Source organism: Lepidochelys kempii, chromosome 1 (assembly GCF_965140285.1).
Source record: "Lepidochelys kempii isolate rLepKem1 chromosome 1, rLepKem1.hap1, whole genome shotgun sequence".
NCBI classification, from domain to species: domain Eukaryota; kingdom Metazoa; phylum Chordata; order Testudines; family Cheloniidae; genus Lepidochelys; species Lepidochelys kempii.
In genome coordinates, this window is record NC_136380.1 from 51,711,485 (window position 1) to 51,734,206 (window position 22,722).

Sequence of the window (22,722 nt, forward strand, 5' to 3'; positions counted from 1 at the left end):
GCGTTAAAGGAGTGTTACTGAGGTTGCAGAGTCAAGCACTAAACAATTAGGAAATGCCAGATTAATGGTTGCTGATGCAACCTTAATTTGGCCCTTTTGTGTGTCCAGTCTGTGCACTGAATGAGGCCGGGGACCTGTGGAAAAAATAGCATATGATCATGTACTTAAAGCGTGAGCTGAATTTAGGTTGTAGTGGTCACCACAAACCTGCAATTTCCTAATTTTTGAGTACTTTATGTTGCAGCCTAAATAATATTCTTTTAACATACTTTTTTACATGTAATTTCCTAGGTAAAAATAATTTCTATTATGTATGACTGTAACAGTCCCTCAGCGCCCTTTATTATCAGTGTGGTTTGAACTTTGAGCCTTCAGCACTGTGGCAGACTTCTACCACTTGAGCTTCAGGACTTACTACATTAGCTGGCAGCATGAAGAAGCTGTTATCCTAGCATAGGGGGTTGGAGCACTGGTGTCATATGCTAGGTTCAGAGGGTGGACAGGGGGAGCTCGGCCTGCCTCTTTTTCTCCCATTCCCAGACATGGGGGCTCTAGTCCTTGTGCTGCCCTCAGAGGTGGGTATGAGTTACTGGGACCATGTACTGGATCTGAGAGATATGGGGATACAGGGGATCCTGGTGTGGCTCTCCTTCCAACCAGGAGTGGAGGAACATCTGTCCCAAATCATGTCCCTGTGTGGGAGATAGGACACTTGGGCAATGGCTGGGTCTGGGGGATGATCGGGTAACCTGCCCCAGCTCTCTCTCTCTCTCGTCTCCTCATCCCCGGGAATTGTGAAAGTGCATGCCACATGAGATGGGATGCTGGATCCAGGGAAGGGGTGATGTCATTGAAGGAAGCCCACCCTGGCTGTTTTCTTCCTACCCCCACACCACAGTTGCTCTGGCGGCTCTCAGGCATTCACAAAGATAGGCACAACAGAATATTCATAGCAGAATAACATAACAGGTCACCCTGTAGTACTCAACTATTACAGGTTTAATCCTTGACTGTGAATTTTCTTGCTTTTGTATATTTGTCTCAGATGCTTAAAATAATGTCATGGAATTTTGGATTAATGTTTTTACATAATTTACTGTAACTATATCATATTTCTGGCTTCTGCTTTTTTTTTTTTAATCCATCAACTGCTTCGGATTTCAGCATCCATCAGTAAACTGTTTCCCAATGGTCTTCAAATCAAATTAAAGTATAAATGTAAAAAAAAAAAAATAGGCTAGGGCTTTTAGAAAGCAGGGTTAATAAGATCTAAAGTTCACAGGGTCAATAGGATGGAAAGTGGCATAGTTTGCAAAACTTGCCATTGTAAGTATTACAGAATGCTTTTTCAATTGTAAACCAAAATAAGAATGGTCTTTAATTAAAACATGTAATGTGAATCCACTGGGTACTTATTTCATACATGAAGGTCTCCAGGTAAAGCAATCCAAAGTGCTCTGATGGACACATCAAAGTTGAAGTTGCCCTCCCAAGTTTAACTCTGTTCCTATCTGCATTCTGATTGTCTGGTGTTATGACAATGCTCAGCAAATGTGCCAGTGTTGAATATTTTTTATCCTCACTTTAATATGTGGGAGTCAATTTTGTCAAGGTTCAAATTTTTTGGTCAAGGTGTAGTCAAGGTCCAGACTCCAGAGAAAATACAAAAATAATAATGAAAATAATAAGTAAATAAAAAGATTTCAGGGTCCGTTCAAAAGTATCTGGCACTTCGTATTTGGCCCTTTGGCTACCCCTGCTTTAATATGTGGTTCTCTGCCTCATTGTCGCTTCCTGTCTGACTCCCACAGTAACGAGGTGGGAAATCTTCTGGACTATTTACTGTGCAACATGTATTAGGGTCCTGAAACCAAAACAGTATGTGATTATTTTAATTCAGACTTTATTGGGAGCTTCAAAGTTGCATGGACAAATATGCATGGGTAAACTTGCCATTACTAGGGTTTAGAGTGCTTTTGCTCTGCAACCTGCATTCTTTTAATGTCTTTTTGTGTGTGCATAATTTCCTAGGCATTTAAAAGAGAAAAGGATAGAATTAAAATTCCATCATTTGGAATTATTTGCTAGACAGCAGGAAGAATATCATATCCTATACAGTATAATGGGTTAATATACTCATCTTCACAGACACTGAGGAGTAAGGCCAGGCTCCCAGGCTGAGAACAAGTAAGGAAATCTTCATCCTTGTAGCTGTAGCATCACACTGGGATGTCATGTTGAATTTGAGCCCCCTAACAATTATCTACTATCACACCTTTTGAGAATTAGTGCTTTCTGGGATACAGTCCTTTTTTGTAAAAGTGTTTAAATTTAATAGTTGCTATTTTATCTGATGGTTGATATGACACAAATCAGAGGCACAAACAATAAGTAGGGAATTAGGAAGACTTGTATATAGGTTACACAGTGACTTAGTTATACACAAGTCTTGTTCTGATGCATGTTCCACAGCATAGATTATGTACTGATAACAAATAGAGCTAAACCAGGGACAGGCAAACGTTTTGGCCTGAGGGCCGCATCGGGTTTCGGAAATTGTATGGAGGGCAGGTTAGGGGAGGCTTGCCTCCCCAAACAGCCAGGTGTGGCTCAGCCCCTGCCCCCTATCCACCCCCCTTGCTTCTTTCGCCCTGATGGACCCCCGGGACTCATGTCCCATCCAACCCTCCCTGTTCCCTGATGGCCCCCCCCGGGACCCCTGCCCCATCCACCCCCCCTACTCCCTGTCCCCTGACTGCCCTCCCCCGCCACCCCATCCAACCCCTCCTCTCATTCCTGATTGCCCCCTGGGATCCCTGCCCCATCCCTTCTCCCTGGCCCCTGCCCACCCCTGGAATCCCTGTCCCTGACTGGCCCCCGCCATCCCATCCAACCCACTCTCTCCTTCCTGACTGCCCCCCCGGGACCCCTCCCCCATTCAACCTCCCTGTTCCCTGACCTCTGGCTGCCCCAACCCCTATCCACACCCCCACCCCCTGACCACCACCCTGAACTCCCTGCCCTCTATCCAACCGCCCCCTGCTCCCTGCCCCCTTACCGTGCTGCCTGGAGCACTGGTGGCTGGCAGCGCCACCCAGCTGGAGCCAGCCACGCCACCATGCAGCACAGAGCACCGGGTCAGCCCGGGCTCTGCAGCTGCGCTGCCCCAGGAGCTCCCAGCCCCGCCCCGCCGCCCAGAGAATTGCACCAGCAGCACAGTGAGCTCAGGCTGCAGGGGAGGGGGGCTAGCCTCCCAGGCCAGGAGCTCAGGGGCCGGGCAGGATGTGGCCTGCGGGCCGTAGTTTGCCCACCTCTGAGCTAAACCCTTCGTAGCATATTTCTTGAAGATATAGAATCCTAGTTTGGTAGAGTGTATCATAGCTGTTCAGAATAGCATAATATAAAAAAATGATGGCATTCATTCATTTAGTTTGATTGTTAGTGTCCTTCCTTGGCTCTGAGTTATTTATCTTTATATTTCACTCATTACCATGAACAAAGAATCAATATTTCATAGAACAAAATAAAATCCATACCTCATTCAATCAGCTGCCCCAAAAATAACAATAAAGCCAGACCCCCGCCCATCTTCGTAACCTGTCAAAAGCGTCACCATATCTCCACCCCCAATCCTACCAACTGAGAAGAAAACAGGCGTAGACTGTGGCATTATATGAAAATAAAAATTGTGTAGGTGCTTTCATGTGATCTAATTTGAATGCACAGTCTTGTGCTGTTCAGACCAGGCATAGTAATATATGTAACAAAGAGAGTGTTTGTGGTGATTTCAATGGAAGTCATACCAGAGCACACCTGCCTGCCAATTATCATGGCAACAGTAGTCTTATGACAGAGTATGCAATATTGTATCCTTCAATTCCAGCAATCAGATTTGTATGGTGCAAAATTCATTACCAAAATAATTGTGTGTGTGTGTGTGTGTGTGTGTGTGTGTAAAATGAGATGCCAAATATTATTCTACTCTTATGTTTTCATTTTAAACTTTAAAATTTCTCATATCTCATTAGGAAACTGCTGTGTGATCCATTCTGCTGTACTGTTGTGTTACATGTGTATTCATTTGTTTGGTCATAGGAGCCCTTCACAACATTCTTTCTTAATGCAAATGATGCAAAATTTGACCATCCAGATCGAACCTTCTCTTCAGTGGCAAGATCTTGGAGAAACAGCCAAAGAGATACCTCAGATGTGAAGGTAGGTTTAATTTTACATATATTAATTCATGTAATGTGTTGTGTTACATAATGTGGAGCTATAGTTTATGAATTTTCATTAATGATGTTTTGTTTCACATAGGCTTATAGAGGCTTTTTTATTTAGTCCCTTTATATAAAAACCCCATATATTATACATACTTTAAGTAGGTGACTGTTAGAAAATACTGTTGCCATAATAGAAAACAGTCAACGATTATATGATGTTGAGGGTTTAAAAGTTGTTTTGTTTCCACAAAAAAACTGATCTAATTCAGAATATGAAAAAAGCCCAATAAATTGTTCTTTCCTGCTGTTAACTCAATATTTGGCCCAGTCCATAAAACGCAGCAGAAATTAGATTTGACCTTAAAGTGTCATATTGTTATAGCTTGCCTAGCTCTGGGTTTGCATTGCCTGGGGCAATTAATAAAGCATTAATGACAAGACCCATTTAAAATGTAGGCTTTTTTGTACAGCTTTAGCTTTTACTTGACTGTGCCTGGGGATATTATGCAACAATACGCATTAGATTAACCAACATCTACACAATATACAGAAACAGCTGGAGAGCAGGGTAATTTTACTGTTGTTATTACTTACCTATTGTTAAATACAAAGGGTTATTGTACATATACATGGGACCTTGTCAAAAGGAAGCCCATATCTTCCAATATGTTAAACAATAAGATCCTTTCCTGATTCTCATTTTCTCTAGTAATAAGGTTGTATTCAAAAGCTGGAGCATCCATATTAATTGTGCATGCTTTTCTTTTTAAAGCAATTTTAAAAGAGGTTTTATTGTTCCATTACTGCCACTGAGATTATTAAGTATAAACACCAAGATTACATTAACATTAGGAATCTGAATTGACCTGACAAAACAAAGGGACTATAGAGTTGCTATTCTTTTTTTATTCTGGGCTTCTCTTTGTGTGAACATTACAAGTGTCTCAGAAGAGTTTGTGATTTTATATACCATTTGTTCTGCACATCTAGGTACTACAACATTATTTATTAATTGGATTTCTGCCTTAACTTGAGGAAACAAATATACAATGAGATGGAAGAGGCTTAGTTTATTTATATGTGTTCCATGGACATCTGTGATGTTTTACATACTGTATAGTACAAAGTGAGGAACTCAGTGCCTGTTGGGTTAGAATTTCAAATGAGCTTCTTCTGTATAAAAATGTGTAGCAGTTTCTTCAAATTTAAAGTGTGTTTTGCTTTTGTCTTTTCAACTAAACCCGGCCTAAGCTGACTAAGTTCTCAAATATTTCACTTTGCACAGTTATGTTTCTTGTTCTTTGTGTGTAACCTTGGGCAAGATATTTTCTGTGTCTCTGTTTCCCCACTTGTGATTGGTGATAGAGACCTGAAACATGTTGAGGTCAGAAACACTTAAAATACTTTTATGGTACTGTCCTGAAGCATGAGTTTATATTTGCCTATTCGTTTAAATTATTACCAAAACTGAACAGATGTTTTCATCCCTGTAAAGAGCAGGAACAGGGTATATAATGTATATATAACTTCCACTTTGGTACACCATTGTACTGGGGCATTCCAATCAGTTCTCTTCTCAGAAAGTTCAGGGAATAAACTTTGCTATGTTTTGAGATTCAGGTTACTTCACAAGATTTGAGAGATGTCAGTCTGAACTGATGATTTTGGGCCACACAAGTCATTCAGTCTTGTCCCCAGCAATCTGGCTGTCATTCAGTTATGGAGGAATCCATCCCACTAGATCACTGTAGAAGGAATGCTTCCCATAATGTCATCTTAGTACCTCTAATGTATATGACAGTCAGAAGGCTAAGTCCAAGAGACTTTGCCACCAAGATGAGAGCTACCTGGCCGTGGTAGTAGTTTGCATCCAGATTGTGAAGCTGCAGTCAGACTCTTCACGAGAACTGATGATCAAGCTCTCTTCTTTGAGCAGTGTTCCTGGGGTGCTCCCCTTCATATGTACATGTGCCTCTCCTGATCAGAATTTTTTTTGTTAGCAGAGTCTCTTTGGCTCACGCATGCATCCTATACATCCTTGAGCCATGCACCAAGGCTGTATTGGGCTTTGCAGGTGAATCATTCTCAGGTTCTTCTGAACTGCATTAGTCAGATATGAAGTCTTAGCGTGTCTGCCTTAAGTGTGCCTTGGCTAGAGTTCTTGTTTATAGTATTAATTTAGCATAAGATAATTAATAGTTAGTGGATAGTTAAATAGTGAGAGAATTAACTTTGTTAGTCTCCCTCCCTTCAGGGATCCTTACCTGCCTGGCAGGACATGCCCAGCTCTCCAAGTTTCAAACACTGCCTTCTCTTACTGGGAGGCTATCTCAGTAAGCAATGGCCACTCTAATTGTGTTTGCTGCCTGAGAGAGTCTCACATGTCCCAGAAGTGTAACTTCCACCTGGCCCTTAAATCCACAGAAAGAAAGAACTGGGAGATCAAGTTGGGGCTGCTACTGATGGAAAGTTCCCTTCACCCTGCTTCAGAATCATGGCAGGAGACCCCCTGAACACCTGTTTTTGGGCAGATCAAGCGCTCCTTTGACCTCACCTCCAGTCTTCCCTATGAAGGGGAAGACTCTAGAGATACCAGCACAGGCTCTCAAGAAGAGGAGCTCTGACTCCCTTCATAAGGAGCCTGTTTCCAGAAGACCTCAGTCCCCCGCTAGCTTGATGGGCTCAGAAGCCTTGACCTCTCAGCTCAGTACCATAGAGGAAAATGATTTCTCTTGGTACTGATTGGGCTGGAAGGTTCTGGAGCTTGAAGGACAAACAGAGCTCCAACTGAGCCTCAGTACCATCTACACAGTACAAGGAAGGTAGGGATAAGAACTCGACCAGAACCATTGAGCACAGCTCCATCATCAGTACCTGCCAAGTCAGGGCCCTTGGTATCATGCAAACAGAAACATCAGACACCATCGGTACCAACTTTAGTATGCTGTAAATCTACAGCAGTGTCTGCTGCAATAACCAAGTAGATGACTATGTTAGTACCAGTCCTCCATATGGTACAACTGGAATTTAGGTACTTGAAAGACTTGAAATTGGCAGATGAACCGGAATTTCCATGGTTTGTAGGTACCAAACACTTCTTAGTACCAAGATTCTAGTTCCGAGGCTACCATCACTCTTTGGTACCACCGGATTCACCAGCATTTTCTGCCGGTGCCTCTCCTTTCCATTTGAAGATACTGAGGAAGAGGAAGGAGACCTCCCTTCAGTCTTGTCTATTGTTGTGCAGGGTTCCCCTACACATCTACATTGGAACCCACTCTTTGATACCAACAGAAAAGACTTGTGGACAACAGCATGGGTGGTGAGATCAACCAAGGATGCCACCCCATCTCCCATATGGGCCCCTGCATGGCCATATAGGTGTCCCTGAGATATGTGCAGACAATTTGCCAGACCACCAGCTCCAACAGTGACATTCAATCCTCTTCTCCTCAATAGAGATCGCATCACAATTTGAGGTGGTCATGCCTCCACCACCAGTTATGGCCAGTGATTTCCAGCCATTTCAGGACCTCATTAAATGGGTTGCAGACAGTCTTTGAATAGCAAGAATCAAGGATTTGCAATACAAGTTGCTTGACATTTTACAATGAGAAGCACCATCTGGAGCTGCATTACCTATTAACGAGGCTGTCCTGGACCTCGCAAAGACTGTTAGTCAAACACCTGTTATGGTTCTGCCTACTTGAGAACAGGTGGATAAAAATATTTTGTCCCATCCAAGAACTCCAAATTCTTATTCTCTCACCTCCACCTAATTCTATAGCAATGGATGCAATTAACGAATAAGGTAAGCAAGTCTATCCCATATGACTATGACCAAAAGTGCTTGTATCTCTTTGAACAAAAGTCCATGACCTCGCTATGCTAGATCACAAACTATCAAGTGATCTTGGCTAAACACAATTTCACAAATTACAGTAAATTTTTAGCTTTTATTGATCATCTTCCACAGGAGCAAAGGGAACAATTTTAGGCCATCATCACTGAGGATCAGTTACTAGCCAGATCGTTGCTTCAAGCATCCTTACATGCTGCAAGCACTGCAGCCTGATTCATTTCTATGTGGTAGTTATGTGCAGGACATCATGGCTCCAACTCCCAGAGTTCTTGAGAGAAGTTCAGAACACTGTAGAAGACCTCCCCTTCAATGGTCTGAAGCTATTTTCAGAGACCACGAATTAATTTTTTCACACATTAAAATGTACTATCTCTGGTTTTCTACACACCTAAGAATAAAAGAAGATTTAGCAGGTCACAAACTGCCCAGATATCTTGCTTGGTTTCATTCTCTGGGTTTCACAGACCCACCGAATCCCCCTGCAAGAGACACAAGTTCCAGAGGAAGAGAGCTGCCCATCCTCCTTCAAGTACCCAGTTACCATCAAAAAGTTTTGATTCATCAGCCAAGGGTTCAAATCCTCCCACATCTCTAGTTCAACAGCTGCACCTTTTTGCCTACCTCCCCCAGTATAGAGACTGACTTTCCCATTTCCATCAGGCATGGAAGTGGATCACCAGAGACATAGAGGTCATAACATTAGGGTACACCATCCACTTTATGTCCCTCTCTCCATTCCATCCCCCTTCAGGGACCTTTCTCACGAGCTTTCACTGAGACAAGAAATAGACTCCCTGCTTCAATTAGGACCATTAGAGTTGGTCCAAGCTCTTCGAAAGGGAAAGGAGTTCTATTCAAGGTATTTTCTTTTGCCAAAGAAAGAGATACAGTGGAGACCAATTTTGGATATAAGACTACTAAACGAATTTATAAAGTCTCAAAACTTCAGGATGGTGATGTTGACAGCTATCATCCCTTCATGAGAGGCAGGAGATTGGGTTTTGGCCCTCAACCTACAAGATGCCCATTTCCATATAGTGATACACACATCTCACAGAAAATAGCTACACTTTGCGATAGGCTAAGATAATTTTCAATACCGAGTACTTCCCTTTGGCCTCTCCTCAGCTCCATGGGTGTTCTCAAAGGTCTTAGCAGTAGTAGCTGCTTACCTTTATCAGGAGGCAATTTTAGTTTTCCCATAATTTGTTGACTGGCTGCTCAAGGGCCGATCATATGAAGCAGTACTGTCAACCACTCAGATAGCCCTTTCTCTTTTCCTGAAATTGGGTCTTCTGCTCAATGTAAGAAAATCCATGTTAAACCCTGTATAGAAAATACAGTTTATAGGGACATCCTAGGATTCATTGACAGCCAGAGTCTACCTCTCCAGGGACAGATTCATAACATTATTAAATCTGGTCAGGACCATTTAAGGGAGCCCTTGTATCCCTGGTACCAGGATAAGTTAAATGGCAGCTGCTCCAGTTCAATTAAGACACCTGGGGCCAATTAAGAACTTTCCAGAAGGCAGGGAGAACGCTAGGTTGATTGGGACACCTGAAGCCAATCAGGGACTGGCTGAAACTAGTTAAAACTTGTACCTCAGTAAGGAACTGTCAAAAAGGTCTGTTCACTGATCAGCAACAGCTTAGACAAACAAGTCTCGGTTCCCCGTCATGTAAAGAACTCCCTAGAGTGGTGGAAAGATCAACTCAGTGTTGGTGCAGGCATTCCTTTCCTTCGTCTAACTCTGACAATCACCATGACAGTGGATGCATGACTGTTGAAATGGGGATCTCACCTCAGTACTCACAGCTCAGAGCAGATGGTGACCTCAGAAAACCAGTCTCCACATCAACTTGTTAGAACTCTGGGCAGTCAGGAATGCCTGCCTTCATTTTCTACCCCTCATCAGGGGCAAATCAGTCAGAATCACGATGGACAATGTAGCCTGCATGTTCTATATTAACAAGCACAGAGAGCAGGATTTACCTCCTTGTCCATCAAAGCAATAAAGCTATGGAGCTGGTATATAACCCATCAGATCCATATTTTGGCTGTCTATCTCCATGAAGCTCAGAATACCACAGCTGATACACTCATCAGATGTTTCTCCCAGAACTATGAGTGGTAATTGGACTCTCAAATTCTCCATATTCCAAACTTAGGGACTACCAGAGGTGGATCTCTCCACCATCTCCAGGAACGAGAAGTATCATCTGTTCTTTTCAAAAGGAAGTCTAGGCCATCACTCTCTGGGAGATGCCTTTCTACTGTCTTGTAGACCTAATCTGTGCACTTGTTCCAACACTGCTAATACTGAGAGTGATGAACAAGATAAGGCCAGGGTTATTCTTACAGTTCCAACTTGGCCAAGACAAGCTGGATATGATTATCTGCTTCACCTATCCATCCACCCGGCAATCAAACTTCTGATCATTTCCCATCTCCTCTCCCAAAACACAAGTCAGTTACGTCACCCCAACTTAGGGGCTCCTCCACCTCAGAGCATGGTTCCTTGATGGTGTGTGGAGTTAGAATCTATCTGTTCTATGGAAGTACAAGTGTTACTGCTCAGTAGAAAGGAGTCAACCCAGGTCATTTACCTGTAGAAGTGGAAGAGATGCAGCCACTGGTGTCAATGACAACAGCTTGTATCCAGATTCTCTTCTCTCTCAGCATGGGTTAACTTGTTGGACCTAAAGAAATCAGCATTATCAGTTAGCTTGATCAAGGTTCATTTGATCTCAACATTAGCTTTTCATGTTCCAGATAAAAAGGGTTTTCTGTATTTGCTTACCCTGTGTCTTCAAGATTTGGCAAACCTCTACCCCCAAGTCAAAGACCCCTACCACCTGACAAATTTGTACTTAGATGCCTCATGAGACCTCCATTCAAACTGATGGCAATGTATTCTTTGCTTCACTTATCGATGTAGACAGCTTTTATAGTGGCTAAATGTTGGCCCATAGAGTCAGAGAAATTGAGGTCTTAATGGCAGATCCCCCTTTATGATGTTCTTCAAAGACTAGGTTTCTTTATGATCACATCCTGAATTTTTACCTAAAGTATTATTGGACTTTCATCTTAATCAAACCATTCATCTACTGATGTTTTTCCCCAAACCACATAAGTCTCAACAGGAGACCTCTTTTCATACCTTAGATTTCAGACACTCCTTGGCCTCCTATCCAGATAGAGCCAAGCAATTTCAGAAGTCATCTAGACTGTTTGTTTCCATCGCAGACAGATCCAAAAAGTTCACAATCTCCATCCAGAGACTGTCCATGTTGAACTCTGGGTCTGTTGTTGCTTGTTATGATGAAGCCAGTGCTCAATGCTCCCACAGGGTGATAGTGCACTCTACCAGGTCACAAGCAACATCCATGGCATTACTCAAAAATATTCCAGTATCTGAGATATGTAAGGCCCCTTCATGGGCTTCAATAAATACATTATCTAAGCAATGTTCCTTGATCCGTGCTGCTAGATCTGAGGTGGCACTGGGAATTCTGGTTCTATCATCCATTCTGGACTCAATTCTGAAGCTCCCTCCTTCCTGTGGGGATACTGTTTGGGAGTCACCTGAAATGGAGCAGCCATAGGCCCACTACTCAAAGAGGACAAATTCCTCCCCCTGTGCAATAACTGATTTTCTTCAAGATGTGTGTCTGTGTGGGTGCTCCACTACCTTCCCTCCTTCCCCTCTGCTTTGGACTGTTCTCTGTGGGAGATTTGGATAGAGAAGAAACTGAGGGTGATTCACCTGTGCAACCATGTATCGTGTCGGTGCACAGTATGAGGGTGTATAGGATGCATGTTCAGGCCCAATACACGCTCAACAAAAAATCTGTAATCAAGGGCTCGAGAGACGCATCTGCACCTGAATTCGAGTTCCCACAAAGTTACAAGTTTCAGAGAACCACAGTTACTGCACAGGGTGAGTAACCTTTTCTTATAATTTATAGAAAACATAATGCAGTTTCAAATTAGGGATTAACACCTAAAATGTCATAGAGTTGCTCAGAGGTTTAGCTATACAATTCCCAAATTAAAGGCAAATGGAAATTGTGGGTAAAATCCCATAAAGGTACTTTGAAAATTTAATGTTTAACGTTCAGTTTTTTCTTTTACTATTAAATCCTCTTTAGTTTCTGGTAAATTTATGGTTAAACTATTACTGCTAGCATGCCCTTATGAGAATGTATTATTAATACTTGTGCCAAATATTGCTTACACACTGTCACTACATTTTGGGAATCCTATTTATGTATTTTAAAGAAGAGATGGTCCAGTGAGTTGCAAAGTTTGAATTTGGACTCAATATAAAATTTCCCCAAGAATCTGGGAAGGGGGAGGGGAGTTGGACCTGGGGATTTCCCTCCACCCATTACAGAGATGATAGCCAATTCTGCGAAGTGAAGACCAAAACTTGCTCAAAATTCAAGGTTTTCAGATCTGGAGTTCTGCTTTTTTCCATCTTTAGTTTAAGTAGAATTGCCCGGTAAGTATTCAAATTATATTAAAAGTACATATTGACATGGGGTGTTTTTCACATAGTTCGTGAATATGATGATACTTTAAGAGGAGCGTATTTAGTAAATGAAAATACACTAGTTTGATAGTGTAGTGATAAAAGGCTTTTACAGTGAGATTAGACATACTTTGGGCCAAACTTGCTGGCATATTTGGTACCACTATTCAGTATACTGCTTTACCTAATGTATTTATAGAATACTTACACCAGGGGTCTCAAACTCAATTTACCTTAGGGCCAGAGCCAGTCCTCAAATCCTCCCAGTGGGCCAATAATGTCACTGAAGATGGTGTTCAGAAAAGAAAACATTTGTTTTGTATTTTTTATTTCGAATTTCTTAGAAATAATGAAACTGTCATACAACTTTATACAATTCTTCGCCTGCCAGAGAGTTTTTGGTGTTTTCCAGACACCGGGCAACGCTTCAGTTCTATCAGTTTGTTGATGTTTGGCCTCAGTGACTGAGCAGTTGAAACCTTCAGGATTGCAGCAAGGTGTGCATCAGATAGTTGTGTTCGGTACTTTGACTTGTTTATATTCATTGTGGAAAAAAGTGACACTGCCTCCATGGCTGACTCTGCCCAGCGACTAGTGATGGTATCTCTGTCCCTCTCTCCCAGCCAATAGGAGCTGCGGGGGGGGAGGGGTGGTGCCTGCAGGAGACAGAGCTGGCAACATGGCTGCATGGGTCTCTCCTCTGCAGGCTGCAGTGGGGAGGTTCTCGGGCCATAGATGGCCCACGCTCCAGGCCGGGACTTTGAGACCCCTGACTTACACAAAGCCAATACCTGTGCTACAGTACAAATCATTTCCTTAGAGTAAACAGTGTGTATAAAGGTTTCAGAGTGGTAGCCATGTTAGTCTGTATCAGCAAAAATAGCAAGGAGTCCTTATGGCACTTTAGAATCTAACAAATTTATTTGGGCATAAGCTTTTGTGGGTTAGAACCCACTTCATCAGATGCATGGAGTGAAAATACAGGAGTAGCTATAAATACATGAAAGGATGGGGGTTGCTTTACCAAGTGTGAGGTCAGTCTAACTAGATAAATCAATTAACAGCAGGATACCAAGAGAGGAAAAATAACGTTTGAAGTGGTAAGAGAGTGGCCCATTACAGACGGTTGACAAGAAGGTGTGAGTAGTAGGGAGAAATTAGTATTGGGGAAATTAAATTTATGTTTTGTAATGGCCCAACCACTCCCACTCTCTATTCAGGCCTAATCTGATGGTATCCAGTTTGCATATTAATTCCAGTTCTGCAGCGTCACGTTGGAGTCTGTTTTTGAAGTTTTTTTGTTGAAGAATTGCCACTTTTAGGTCTGTTGTTGAGTTACCAGAGAGATTGAAGTGTTCCCCTACTGGTTTTTGAATATTATGATTCCTGATGTCAGATTTGTGTCCATTTATTCTTTTGCATAGAGATTGTCCGGTTTGGCCAATATACATGGCAGAGGGGCATTGCTGGCACATGATGGCAGATATCACATTGTTAGATGTGCAGGTGAACGAGCCCTTGATGGTGTGGCTGATGTGGTTTAGGTCCTATGATGGTGTCCCTTGAATAGATATGTGGACAGACTTGGCACCAGGGTTTGTAGCAGGGTTTGGTTCCTGGGTTGGTGTTTTTGTTGTGTGTCGTGTAGTTGCTGGTGAGTATTTGCTTCAGGTCGGGGGGCTGTCTGTAAGCGAGGACTGGCCTGACTCCCAAGGTCTGTGAGAGTGAGGGATCATCCTTTAGGATAGGTTGTATCCTTGATGATGCGCTGGAGAGGTTTTAGCTGGGGGCTGTAGGTGACAGCTAGTGGCGTTCTGTTACTTTTTTTGTTGGACCTGTTTTGTAGTAGGTGACTTCTGGGTACCCTTCTGGCTCTGTCAATCTGTTTCTTCACTTCACCAGGTGGGTATTGCAGTTTTAAGAATGCTTTGATAAAGATTGTGTAGGTGTTTATCTCTGTCTGAGGGATTGGAGCAAATGCGGTTGTATCTTAGAGCTTGGCTGTAGACAATGGATCGTGTGATGTGGTCTGGATGAAAGCTGGAGGCATGTAGGTAAGTATAGTGGTCAGTAGATTTCCGGTATAGGGGGGTGTTTATGTGAGCACCGCTTATTAGCACTGTAGTATCTAGGAAGTGGACCTCTTGTGTGGACTGATCCCGGCTGAGGTTGATGGTAGGGTGGAAATCATTGAAATCTTGGTGGAATTCCTCAAGGCCTCCTTCCCATGGGTCCAGATGATGAAGATATCATCAGTGTAGCGTAAGTAGAGTAGCGGTCTAAGGGGACAAGAGCTGAGGAAGCATTGTTCTAAGTCAGCCATAAAAATGTTGGCATACTGTGGGGCCATGTGGGTACCCATAGCAGTTCTGTTGACTTGAAGGTATAAATTGTCCCCAAATCTGAAATAGTTGTGGAGGAAGACAAAGTTCAGCCACCAGGTTTGCTGTGATGGTATCGGGGATGCTATTCCTGATGGCTTGTAGTCCATCTTTGTGTGGAATGTTGGTGTAGAGGGCTTGTACATCTATAGTGGCTAGGATGGTGTTTTCAGGAAGATCACCAAAGGATTGTAATTTCCTCAGGAAGTCAGTGGTGTCTCGAAGATAGCTGGGAGTGCTGGTAGCATAGGGCCTGAGGAGAGAGTCTACATAGCCAGATAATCCTGCTGTCAGGGTGCCAATGCCTGAGATGATGGGGCATCCAGGATTCCCAGGTTTATGGATTTTGGGTAGCAGGTAGAATACCCCTGGTCAGGGCTCTAGGGGTGTGTTAGTGTGGATTTGTTCCTGTGCTTCTTTAGGGAGTTTCTTGAGCAGATGATGTAGTTTCTTTTGATACTCCTCAGTGGGGTCAGAGGGTAATGGCCTGTAGAACGTGGTGTCAGAGAGTTGTCTAGCAGCCTCTTGTTCATATTCTGACCTATTCATGATGACTACAGCACCTCCTTTGTCAGCCTTTTTTATTATGATGTCAGAGTTGTTTCCGAGACCGTGTATGGCGTTGTGTTCTGCATTGCTGAGGTTATGGGGCAAGTGATGCTGCTTTTCCACTATTTCAGCTCGTGCACGTCGACAGAAGCACTCTGTGTAGAAGTCCAGTCTGTTGTTTCGACCTTCAGGAGGAGTCCACGCAGAATCCTTCTTTTTGTAGTGTATAAACTCCTTCTTATATGATATTGAGCTTCCTGGTCCGAAGACTTTGTCCAGTTCAATAGGAGGACTTTTAATTAAGACAAGTTATAAGACTAGCATTATAATAGCTAACATATCACTGTATCAAAATTTCACTTTAAATGGTCTGTTCTTCTTTCAGTTCTGTTACACAGATCTTATGTTTCTAGAGAAAATGGCTTTTTACAGATGCCAAATAAAGCAACTGTTATGCTTTCATTGCTGGACAACTCATTACTTTAATTATGTAGACAAACTGCAGGGAGTACTAAGACGAGCAGCAAAATGATTAAGGAGCTGGACAAATTGATTTACAGAGAAAAATTAAAAGAAATGTATATGGTTTGGCTAAATGATTCTAAAGGACAGGACAAGTATATAAATATTTCAGATGAAGAGTGAAAACTTCAGAGAAGAAGAGGAATTTCTCATGGACAAAGAGATATAAGTAAGAGTAATGGGATGAAATTTATAAAAGGAATATTTGGCCACATAATATGAGAACTTGCTGACAGTGAAATTTATTTGATTGTGCCACAGCCTCTCAATGGAAGTAGCACAAAGCCCTATTTCTTAAGAGACTGGGCAAAGCACTAGGAAATATATTCTAGAGCAATCATGACTTGGCAAGAGGATGGATCTTCTAGGACCTTTCCATCTCTAAAGTCTGTTTCTTAGTGATAAATCAAGAGTGAATGTAGCAGCTAATTGTTGCTGTTGCTTATGGCTTAAGATCTTCATGAGGTGCATTTCTCAATGCCATGACATCAGGATGAATTTCTCCTGACGACTCAGAGTGTATTCTACGAAAAGAAAGGAAGTTGAACTGTTATTAATTATAGAAATATCCCATTTCTTGAGATCTGTTTGTTGCTGCTTGGATCTCTTTGCATACTTTTGATCCATGTTGTCAAGTACTCTTGCAGAATTTTTATTCTTTAATTTAGATTGTTAGTCTTACTGTCACATTCTTAAGATGCTGATTTTTAGTCTTCATATATTGTGGGGCAGGTGGGAGATGGAGACTGAAGATTTCTAGTAGAAGTAAACTAGGTTAATTAAAAGTAATTGGAGCTCTCTCAATTTGAAATATCTAAACATCCACATTCTCTTGCTTCATAATTTCCACTCTTTACACAGTAGGTCTGAAAGTCATTGGACTAAGGTGGGAAGAAAATAAATATCGTGTACAGAGGCAAAAATTCTTTGTGAATGCATCTGCATATACAATAAATATGATGCTTAATGTGTGTACTATATCAGAGTTTGCAACAAATTTCTCTAAAACTTCATTCTAGCCCCACCTATGATCCCTGTAGTTCCACATGTGGCTCTTTGGAGGAGATTACTTGTTAATGTAATCCCATTTACCATACAAGGGGTACACTATAAAAGTTTTACTAATTCTACTGATATTCACCATTATGTGTATTAGATATAAAATACCACTCAAACCAGTAAAATCTTTGAAAATTGGTAGTAACATTAAATGTAATGTAAACATTAAATGCACCAGTTTCATTTTTTTAAATGAATCTGAGCTGAAAACCTATTGGTCTGAGCAATTTAAAATTGCAGAGATTACAAAATCCTTCAAAAATAACACATATATGCACATATATTCTTTAAAATTAGTAGTATTATGTGCTGAATGTTACCATAGCTTTGGCTTTCATGTAATGTACTTACATTCAGGAAAATTCATACTTTTAAAAATTCTTTATCACACTGTCTGATAAAAAGTCTTAACAGTTTATATTATGAATATGTTGATAGGATATTGAGATTTATTTTGAGAGAGAGGATGAATCAGGTAATTTTTAATTGACAATGTAGTTTTGTAAATTGAAATTCTAAACCTGAACAAACAAAGAAAACCCACAACATTAGCCTGCTCTACTTTTCCAGCTGCAACCTTAATACTTTTAAATATATTTTAATCTCTTTTTAAAAATGTAGTGCTTAAATCACACCAAATAACCATCTGACATTTACCTGTCAATGTGTATTTATTTGAAAAACTGCTGTTATGACACACTTTCTTTCTTGCAGTTTCTTCAATAGCTAAATTGTTTCACATTGAGATAATGAAAATAAGGCTGTGGTAGTTTGATCAGTTTGTAAAAAGCAAACCCTAATTTGCACTTAATGCTATCCCTTGGATTAGGTGCAATACCTTTGAAAACTCTAACATATTATAGAATTATGTGAAATGCATGATTAAAGATTTATTTATACATTTTTTGCTCAGTGTATTTGAACTGTTTGGGTTCATTTTCAAAGAAACCCATTCACCTGACGTGAATAGAATAGAATTAATACAGCATGTGCTATATTAGCATGGTAATACACAAGGGAGAACCTGGATAAAATAGTTTATTTTATTGTGTCTCTATTTATTAATGTCGACCTTCTCCTGTGGTAATCAGTGCAAGCTGGAAGAAGAATGAATGTTAGTAGAATGACCTTTCAGGAAACAAGTCACCCGGAAATGACCATAAGTTGGCCAGTCAGCTTTCACATCTTTTTTTTTCCCCCTTCCCTCCTCCCCTCGAGTTTTTGGTAACACTGACATCCAAAGAACTTACTGTTCAAACAGTAATGTTTCCTACTGCCTCTCAAACTTGTTATTTTACTTTTTGAATAGAGTATGTAGGTGTCAGAAAAGGTAGCTATGACAAAATGTCATTAAGGTGACATAGTGTAAATTAATACAGTTAATGGAGATACTCATGACTGACTCATTGACCCAATACGAGGTGGTTGTGGAATTAATGGATGCCAGGGGATCAACCATTTAGGAAAAGAAAGAACGGAAGAAAGAAAGAAATAGCAGCTTAAAATCTTTAAGTGAATTATATTAGAAAAGTGAAAATGTCTGTGTTGGATTTGATTTTACTAGTAGGCCATAAAATGGTATACTCTTAGCAAAACATATTAAAATGAAATGTCAGATTTGATGCAAGTGGCATACAATTATGGTAGTGTTAATAGTGGTCTTCTATCACCCCAAGATGTACTTTTAAAGTTTAATTCCTAAGCACCTCGGATTTGTCACGCGCTAGTAAATTAGAAAATGTGTTTGGGGATGCTTTCTCATACAAAGACACAAGGCATATAATACTATTAAATATACCTTGGGGTTTTAGTATAGCTATTAAAATAAACTAGAGATCACATTTACAGACATGAAATGTTTGTTATAAAATTCATTTGACCATTTTTATTCTCCTTCATAGCTTTACTGCATCATTCTTCATTTGAGAAAATCTAAGGTACTAGAGCTGCTTGAAAGGTAGCTGGCTATTAAGTGATGGAAAACTAACCTGTCTTATTAGATGTGTGAATGAAAGAGGAGCAGAGGAGGTTACCAGTTTCTGAGATGTAAAGGCATACTAGATAGAAATTATCTCAAATGGATTTAGATCAGTAGAATCCCTAGTTTTATTAACTCTTTGAACGCTAGATATTTATTTTGGTAAGAAGTAATAATACGTGACAGATTATGCCATCTGAAATAAATTGTTTGGACCCTTTTACATTTTGGCAATAGTCAAGAAGCCAGTAACTATCCTGCATATGTTAGTCTATGCAAAAGTATACTTCAGTTGAACAAAATACAATAAAGAACATATTTTTAAAGAAAATACGTAGGTATATAGATACTTTTAAGAAGTCAGTTTTTATTTAATATTTATGATTTGTGAATGTTTTCCCCCCATTGCCCCATTTGATACTTACAAGCTGGTATAGGTCTTAGGGAAGCTTTTTCTGTTACAGTATATCACAGGGGTGGCCAGCCTGTGGTTCCGGGTCCGCATGCAGCTCTTCAGAGGTTAATATGCGGCTCCTTGTATAGGCGCTGACTCCGAGGCTGGAGCTACAGATGCTAACTTCCAGTGTATTGTGGGGTGCTCACTGCTCAACCCCCTGCTCTGCTCCAGGTCCTGCCACCACTCCACCCAAGCATACCATGCCCTTGCTCCTCCCACCTCCCCACCAGAGCCTCCTGCATACTGCAAAACAGCTGATTGGGGCAGGCGGGAGGCATGGGAAGGGAGGGGGAGGCACTGACTGGCAGGGCTGCCGGTGGGCAGGAGGCACTGCGGGCTGGAGGGGGGTAGCAAATGGGGGGCTGCTGACATATTACTGTGGCTCTTTGGCAATATTCATTGTTAAATTCTGGATCCTTCTCAGGCTCAGGTTGGCCACCCCTGGTATATCATGTTTGCCATTTCATCCTGTTTGAAGTTGCTGTGGTTTAGGAAGAAAATACTTTTAGATTTGCTCTCATCAGCATTTTTACCCTATATTGGTGGCTTTTCTGAAAAGATCAACTTCTTAAACCATGGCCACTTCGAACAGTGAGAAACTTCATAGCTTGGATTGAAGCAATCTGTTTATAGAAAGCATCAACAGACAATATGTCCTAGGGTATCTAGAGCCGTGCGTGCCAACTTCCGGTAGATACACCATTGCTGAACTGCCAGATGCTTTTGACTAGTATTCCAAGATGCTTTAAACATGAACTTCTTCACCAGTGCTCCCTTTCTACTGGGCAGAAGTTGGGGGTTTGTAGCAGTCCATTATTTTATGGAAAATTACAGAATCCATACAAATGAATGAGAAGCAGGAGATACTGTTGGTTTAGCTAAGGTTTTAGTGTTCCATCAAAAACCCTTTGAAGTCAATGAAGATGCTCATATTTAGTTTCTTTCTGGGTGATATATATTTGACAAAATGTAACAGGGCTCAATAGGTCTAAACCATGTGATTGTAAAGTTTGATATGCACATCTTGGAAATAATCTGCTTCCAATATCCACATGCAATAAACTAAAAGCATATATCCTGGTCTGACACTGGACAACTCAAGTAGATAGTACTCTGTACTACCACATGCAAGACTTGGGTTTAGCAGATTACGGCATGTCCTTCAGGGTGATGTGCTTATCTTAATTGAATAGTATACTTGATTTTGCTTTCTGGCCATGATCTTATTTAATCTTGACAAACTCCAAATGGAGTTTCTATTTAGTCCTCAACAATTATTGAGAATTACAAGCAGAATTATAATTTCAAATGGGGAAGGACAGTTAAAAGCTTTTGACCAAGTATGACAATTAACAGTTCAAGCTGAATGTGTACAATATAACACTGAAGAATATTGTATTAAAGTGGAACATATGATTGGGCCTGAAATAAAAATTCAGAAGTTTCTCTGAGTTCCAAGTTGTTCTCTACTTACAAATTTACCAGCATCCAGAGATGAAAACTATTTAGACATTTGGGATGAAGCATTTGATAAATTTAGCTAGGATTTATCTTTAGCTGCATGGTAGACAATATAGAAAGTACTTATCACAAAGGATAGAAGACTTTTTAGAATATGTCTAGTATCCAAATAACAAAGAACTGGACTGAAGTGTAACAAATGTTGCATCTGTCTTTAAAAAAGATGTTAGGGGTGACTTTGAGAATTACAGACCAGACTTCTCCATCAGGAAAATTGGTTGAAACAACATTTTAAAATGACAGGTTTCAGAGTAACAGCCGTGTTAGTCTGTATTCTCAAAAAGAAAAGGAGTACTTGTGGCACCTTAGAGACTAACCAATTTATTTGAGTATAAGCTTTCGTGAGCTACAGCTCACTTCATCGGATGCATCCAATGAAGTGAGCTGCAGCTCACGAAAGTTTATGCTCAGATAAACTTAAGCTCAGTCTCTAAGGTGCCACAAGTACTCCTTCTCTTTTTAACATTTAAAAATGGAATTATAAAACACATAAATGAACATAACATGATAAGGACAAACCAGCAATACATCTGTAAAGGAAAATCTTACCTCTCTAATCTACTAGAATTCTATAACCATGTCAACAAAATAGCAAAGGAAAACCAGCTCGCATTCATTTGGCCTTTCAAAGAGCCTTTGATAAGATTCCTCAGAAGATGCTTTGAAGGAAACTAAATAGTCATATGGTGAGAGGTAAAATATTGTCCTAATTAGAAACTGACCAAGAGGTAAAAAACACACGAGTAGGAATAAATGGTCAGTTTTCAAAACGGCAGAAAGTTAAGAGTGGGATGCCACAAGGTAGTGGTCAAGAAAGCAAACAAAATGTTAAGATTAATAATGAATAGGAATGAAAATAATTCTGGAAATATCATACTGTTTTTACATAAATGGATATTATTCTCTCACCTGAAATACTATGATCAGTCTGCTCACCTTGTTTCAAAAAAGGATTTATCAGGAATACAGGGTGTTCAGAGATGAGCAACAAAAAGGGATTAGCAGGCTGGAGAGAGTGCCATATGAGGAAAGATTAAAAGACTGGGACTGCTTACTTTCCAGAGAAGATGAGTAAGAGAGGTCATGCTAAATGACTACAAAATAATAAATTGTATAAAGGGTAAATAAGATGCTCCTTTCTCATCCTACAGGAACAAAGAAACATTGAATTTGTATGAATGGCATCAAATTTTAAATTGGTAATTTATTAATATGTAATTGTGTAGAACTCTTTGCCACAGGGTATCATTGAGGGCCAGAGGTTAGTAGGGTTCAAAAAAAGATTGGACAGTTATTTGGATAATGCAAAATGTACAGTTACATCAGCTGCAGGAGTTTCACAGTCTGGCTCTACAACTGAGAAACTGCAGAGACTATATGTCTTCTTATATGTTACAAGAACAGCCGACTGTGTAAAAATGTTATAGCCAGTCAAAAAATCAGCAATATTCACTGCATGGATTTTGTTCAAAATTTAAATGAAGATTTTGTAAATTAGAAGTCAGTTTTTCCATTGTTGTATTCCATTTCATTTGAATTATTTTGAGATGACATACGCTCACCACTCTTAGGCCAGCAGGCATCTGAAAGACCTCTGAGGGCTGTGATTTGCACTACAGCATGTGTTGCTTTG

General features: G+C 40.7%; 1 protein-coding gene across 6 annotated transcripts in view; it reads left to right on the top strand.

Annotated features, from left to right (window-relative positions):
* NBEA (neurobeachin) overlaps positions 1–22,722 on the top strand; it is an 848,497-nt gene that overhangs the window by 748,284 nt on the left and 77,491 nt on the right. For all 6 annotated transcript variants that reach the window (XM_073341812.2, XM_073341823.2, XM_073341834.2 and 3 more), the window contains one exon: positions 4,096–4,215. In XM_073341812.2, the coding sequence (XP_073197913.1) occupies positions 4,096–4,215 (120 nt within the window). The remainder of the gene's footprint in view (positions 1–4,095; positions 4,216–22,722) is intronic.